The sequence below is a fragment of the Penaeus monodon genome, chromosome 43, assembly GCF_015228065.2.
Source record: "Penaeus monodon isolate SGIC_2016 chromosome 43, NSTDA_Pmon_1, whole genome shotgun sequence".
NCBI lineage: Eukaryota > Metazoa > Arthropoda > Malacostraca > Decapoda > Penaeidae > Penaeus > Penaeus monodon.
Window position 1 is genome coordinate 31,240,722 of NC_051428.1, and position 6,630 is coordinate 31,247,351.

The following is a 6,630-nucleotide window of genomic DNA, read 5'->3' on the forward strand; positions in this document are numbered from 1 at the left end:
GCGCAGGAATCACTAACAGAATCAACGGGTATTTGGAGAGGGACGAGAGTCACGCGGCGCCGCAAGATGTCAGCATCCGAGACAGACCGTAAGTATCACACTTTGGATGAGGCATTGGTAAAGTGGTTATGATAATAACAACAATAATTGGAACGATGAAAGTGATGACATATATATATTATATATATATATATATATATATATATATATATATATATATATATATATATATATATATATATATATATTAGTGATAATTGCTATACTAGTATCATTAGCATCATTGTTATAATGATTGTCGTTTCCATATTTTCTTCAGTATTTTGTTAAATGCTTAATGACTGCAGCGAGATTAACAAGAATATTGGTAATAATGCTAAAATAAAGGCACGTTGATAATGTTGCTAGAAGTATTGTCATAAAATTATAAAAAGAAATACTTTCCTTTTGGTTATATTCCTGACATTAGTCATGAATATGATCTTTAAAAATCCTATTTGGTAACAATGATAATGTTAACCTATTAGAAATCATAATGTTAATGAATAATAGTTTTGAGCGTTAATGAAAATAATCATAGGAATATTATCTTTATAATTTACCATAATAATTATTTTTGTTACCATTGTTATTACATTTCTGATCATGATGATGACGATGATTATCATATTATTGATATTCCATTATCATCATCATCATCATTATTATTATTATTATTATTATTACAATTATTATTGTTGTTGTTATTATTATTACTATTATTATTACGAATATTATCATTATCATTATCATTATTATTTTTATAATTATGATTATTATTATGATACTGATGATGATAATAAAAACAATAATAATAATAACTGTAATTATCATAACCATCATTGTTATTATAGTTTTATTGTCATTATCATTAACATCATCTCTGTTACTATCATTATTATTATCATTGTCATGTTATTATTATTATCATTATTATCATTATCGTTATTATTATTATTATCATTATCAGTTATCATTAGTATTATCGTTATTATCATTATCATCATCATCATTACCATTATCATTGTTTTATCATTATCATCTTCATCAATATTATCATTATTATTGTCATCATTATTAACATCATTATCACTGTTATTGTTATTATTATCATCATTATTATTATCATTATTGTTATTATAGTAGTAGTAGTAGTAGTAGTAGCAGTAGTAGTAGTAATATCATTATTATCATTATCAATATCACCATTATTATTATTACTGTCATTTTTATGTCTGTGATTATTATTTGTGTTTATATTATGATCATTATTATTATCATCATCATTTATATGATTAGTATCATTATCAATATTATCATTACTAAAACTATAATCTTCCCTCTTTTTAGGACTAGAATCCCACATTTCTTGATTCCAAATTCCATGCCTATATCATTACTAAAAATGTGAGTAGTCTGTATTAGGGAGTCTATCTGTTCTTCACTCTTGGAATATAGTTTTAAATCATCCATAAAGAGTAGGTGATTAAGTGTATACTCCTTTTCCCCCCACTCATAGCATACATTTACCTTTCTGAGTAATGACAATGATGGTATCATGCTCAAGACAAATAACAAGGGAAAAATCCCTTGGAATATCCTTTTTTAACCCCACCTGCAAATTTCCTCCATTGGAAGTTAAGGACAACTCCACGCCCCTGCTTCTTGCAAAAATCTTCACGCCCCAGCTACCAAACATTTCCGCCCCAAAATCCAACTATGGGGAACGAAGTCTAAGCTTTTTATATTTTTCCCCCCTAGCCAGATTAGGGCCCTTTTTTGCAATTTTAAGGTTTGTTTTGTAAACAAAAAAATGATTTTTGTCCCCGGCTCTTTGCCTGCAACTTTTTGTTATCGGGGAGAACTGTTTCTCTTCTAGGTAATCGTACATTTGATCAGCTATGATTCCTTCATCTTTTTCCCACATCAGGGGGAAGGGCATGTTATGGGTATAGTTCAACCGCTTTTCCCTTTTGGGGATCCTTTGCACAACACTGTCCGTCCAGTGTTAAATTTGGGAAGGGTATCCGTTCCATAAAAATTTTTTTTATTTGATCAGCAATTCTGTCGTGCAGTTGGGCGGTTTTTGGCCAAAATCCGGACACCACCCTTTTCCGGAGACTTTCCCGTTGGCATTTCTTTGTTGTTTTCCATTTTCAATACTTTATATGACCCCCCCTGGAGGGGCTCCCTTTTAAATTATTTTAACCAGGGGGCCATTTTGCACCTTTTTTATGTTTCCTTTTCCCCTGCCAAATATCACCCCAAAACCTTTCTTCTTTGCATCTGGTACCCCGTTTTCTAGCAAACCCCCCTTTAGTTCCCTTTTATTTTTTTCTGGTCAAACTAAATGTTCGATTTTTTCTGAATGGTTTAAACTTTGATCGTATCCTTTTAAATTTTTTTACTTTTGGCAATCATTCTTTGTTTCAATTCTTCAACCACAGTTTTAACACCTTTCTTATTCAACTGATATTTCTTTCAGTCTCTGCAATTTTTCACTTTTCTTATGGCCGAGTTCACCTCTTAAGTCTCTCTCCAGTATGTTTACATCTTTCCTTATTCTTTTTATATAATCTCCAATGCGGCGTTTCCACCAAGGATCTTTCTTAGCTCTAAATTCCATCTTCTTTAACCCTAGCTGTTCTGCAACCCATACAGTTGCTGCCCTTATCAATTCATTAGTTTCTGTGATGTTTTTGGTTTTAATGTGGCGAATCACTTGATTTACTCTATTCATTTCTCTCTTCAGTTTGTTCTTATCAATCTTTTTAAAGGATATTCCTTCTGCTGTTTTCTTTTTTATTAGATTCTCAACAATTACCCTTTGACTTTAGACAAGATATTCTCTAACACATCATCATCTTCGACAACAAAACCTCCATTTTGCTGATCATTTTCCTCCACATTTACATCATCCACCAAATTTTCCTCAGCATCGCCATCCACAAAGTTTTCGTTATCTATCTGCTCTCTACCATCCTCCTCATCATTATTAGCTTCTCTTTCCTCTCCCTCTATAACACTTCTTTTTATCATTTCCAACTTAAGTTCTGAAAGCCAACCGTTCTTTCTGATGGCTATGGCCTGGTCACATATACGTTGCTCAGTCGACTCAAACCCTCCTCTGTTCCTCCATTCTCTGAACATTCTTTGCCTGTATCCTCTGTTAGGTTTTCCATTTTCATCAAATGGTTTACTTCTGTAAAAACATTTCCATAACTATTTTATTTACTTCTTTATTCCACTTTGTTCTCACAGTAGTAGGATAACGACCAGGTCTCCGCTGTCGAAGTTCCAGCCCCATTCACGCCGTTGTCTGGGTTATTTTGATTTGGCATTACACTCATAAAGAGGATTGTGGTGATAAGGTGTCACAACCACCAGTATTTTCATCGTGATACCATCACTAGGGAGGTTGCTATTCAAAGCTAAAGAGTCCCCCCCACCTATGAGACAGATTAGCCCCCGCCGGACGCCAACCGGTACTTCATGGTCTCGGGGGATTTATTATCATTATTATTATTATCATTATTATTATTATTATTATTATTATTATCATTATCATCACCATTATTATTATTATTATTGTTATTACTATTGTTATTATTATTATCAATATTATTATTAGATCTATCATTATCATTATCATTATCGTTATCATTATTATTTATTTAATAATTATTATCATCATTATTATTACTGTTCCTACTACTGTTATCATTATTATTATTATTACTATCATTATTGTTATCATTATCATCTGCATCAATATTATCCTTATATATTGTCATCATTATTAATATCATTATCACTGTTATTGTTATTATTATCAGTAGTAGCAGTAGTAGTAGTAGTAGTGCTGTCATCATCATCATTATTATTATTATTATTATCATTATTGTTATTATTATTATTATTATCATTATTATTATTATCATTATTCATTATTATTATTATTGTTATTGTTATTATTATTATTACTATTATTATTATTATTACTATTATTATTATGATTATTATTATTATCATTATTATTATTATTATTATTATTATTATTATTATTATTATTTATTATTATTATTATTATTATTATTATTATTATTATTATTATTTTTGAAGATTGTTATTATCATCATCATTATTATTATTATTATTATTATTATTACTGTTATCATATCCGTTATTATTATCATCAGTGTTATCATTATTATCATTATTGTTATCATTATCATCTTCATCAGTATTATCCTTATTATTGTCATCATTAATAATATCATTATCACTGTTATTGTTATTATTATCAGTAGTAGCAGTAGTAGTAGTAGCATTGTCATTATTATTATTATTATCATTATTATTATTATCATCATTATTATGTTATTATATTTGTTATTATTATTATTGTTAGCATTATTATTATTATTATTATCATTATTATTATTATTGTTATTAGTAGTAGCAGTATTTGTAGCAGTTGTAGTAGTAGTAGTATTGTCATTATCATTATTATTATCATTATTATTATTATTATCATTATTATTGTTGTTGTTACTATTATCATCGGATTATATTAGTATTATTGTTATTATTATTTTTTTTATTAGTATTAGCATTATGATTTTTATTATTATAATTATTACTATTATCATGTTATTGTTATTATCAAGATTATCTTTACTATATATATATATATATATATATATATATATATATATATATATATATATATATATATACATATATATACATACATACATATATATATATACATATACACGTGTGTGTGTTGTGTGTGTGTGTGTGTGTGTGTGTGTGTGTGTGTGTGTGTGTGTGTGTGTGTGTGTGTGTGTGTGTGTAAGTGTGTGTGTGTGTGTGAGTGTGTGTGTAAGTGTGTGTGTGTGTGTGTGTGTGTGTGTGTATGTATGTATATATATAATATATATATATATATATATATATATATATATATATATATATATATATATATATATATATATATATATTATAATATATATATATGTACACACACACACACACGCACACATATATATATGTCAAGACAAGACGGTAACTTTGATATTATAGAATACAATGATAATCATGTAATTACTGTTACTATTACTATTATTATTATTATTATTTTCATCATTACTACTACTATTTTATTCTTATTATAATTACACTCATTATTATTATTGTCATTATCATCATCATAATAATGGCTGCAGTAATAAGTATAAAATGATACTGATGATAATAAAAGTAGTTTTAGAGGTAGTAAAAGTAATAGCAGTAATATTGCAGTAATAGCAATAGCAGTAGCAGAAGTCACAGCATGATAGCATGAATTATATTATGTTGACGATAATAATAAAGGTAATGATACGGATAGTGATAGTAATCCCTGATATCGAGTAGTGCTACAATAATAGAAATATTATCAACGACAATTGTAATTACAATAAAACTGATGACATTCTGAATAATAATGACAACGACCTTATCTTCGTCGCTATATGATATAAAATAATTGCACCAGCTGACCAGACTCCCATTTCTAACAAGTAACCCGATCCTTCCTCTGCAGACAGCACCTTTACAGCGCTGAGATCGATTACGCAAACATCTTGGCGACCCTTTTCGTGAAGCTCGTGGCGTCAACTGTCCTCACGACCTGGTTTTTGGCGGCCGGGACCATCCTCTACGGCCTGGCTGTTCTCACGGGCACCACGCAGGTCTTCGGGCAGGACTCCGTCATAGGATATATATACAAGACGCTGCCCTTCGTCGAGGCCATTCTCAGGGGGGAGTCTAATTTCTCGAGGTGAACACCGAGATTGAGAGCGAGATAGATAGATATATAGAAAGAGAGAGAAAAGGAGAGAGAGAGAGAGAGGTAGAAATAAGAGTTATTATCGGTAATCGTTATAGGTTACCAATTCACTGATGTTTATATAGTTTATAACTATGCTGTTTAATATATTGTATCATTGTATTGTTGTAACTAATCGCCAATCTTACTCTTTTGGCGTTTATTGTTATTTAAAATAAACAACATAATGTCACCCCTTTTTAAGATGTTTTCCCAATATGTCAGATCCGATCACAGTTCAAGCATGTATCATGTAACTTACACAAAACACACACACACACACACACACACACACATACACACACACACACACACACACACACACACACACACACACACACTCACACACTCACACATACACACACACACACACACACACACACACACAAATACCTCTGGAAAGAGGACCAACTCATCCATAACAATAAACAATACAATAATATCAGCATAAGACATATTATAACATGTCTACAGCTGTTATCATAAAAGGTCTGGTTTACTGGAACACCAACAATTATAAACAGAAAAAAAACGTAAAAAAGGAGTGAAGCCAAAAGATCATAATGAATATAATATCAAATATAAAATCCCACTTTGCAATGTTAATCCCATTTTTTGACTGAAAATATGTAAAGAAATTGCAAACAATGGGAAACAGCTAAGCTAAATCAGAATAAACAATCTTTCTATGAAATAGAAGCAAAGAATAGTAAAGT

General features: G+C 29.7%; 1 protein-coding gene across 1 annotated transcript in view; it reads left to right on the forward strand.

Moving 5' to 3' along the window:
- The window catches only part of LOC119568065, a 37,127-nt gene extending 31,079 nt beyond the window's left edge, over positions 1-6,048 (forward strand). The window contains exons 2-3 of the mRNA XM_037916466.1: positions 1-88; positions 5,630-6,048. The exon at positions 1-88 is cut by the window's left edge and continues 404 nt beyond it. Coding sequence (XP_037772394.1) covers positions 1-88; positions 5,630-5,870 — 329 coding nt within the window. The 3' untranslated portion in view covers positions 5,871-6,048. The remainder of the gene's footprint in view (positions 89-5,629) is intronic.
- Positions 6,049-6,630: the final 582 nt, after the last annotated feature.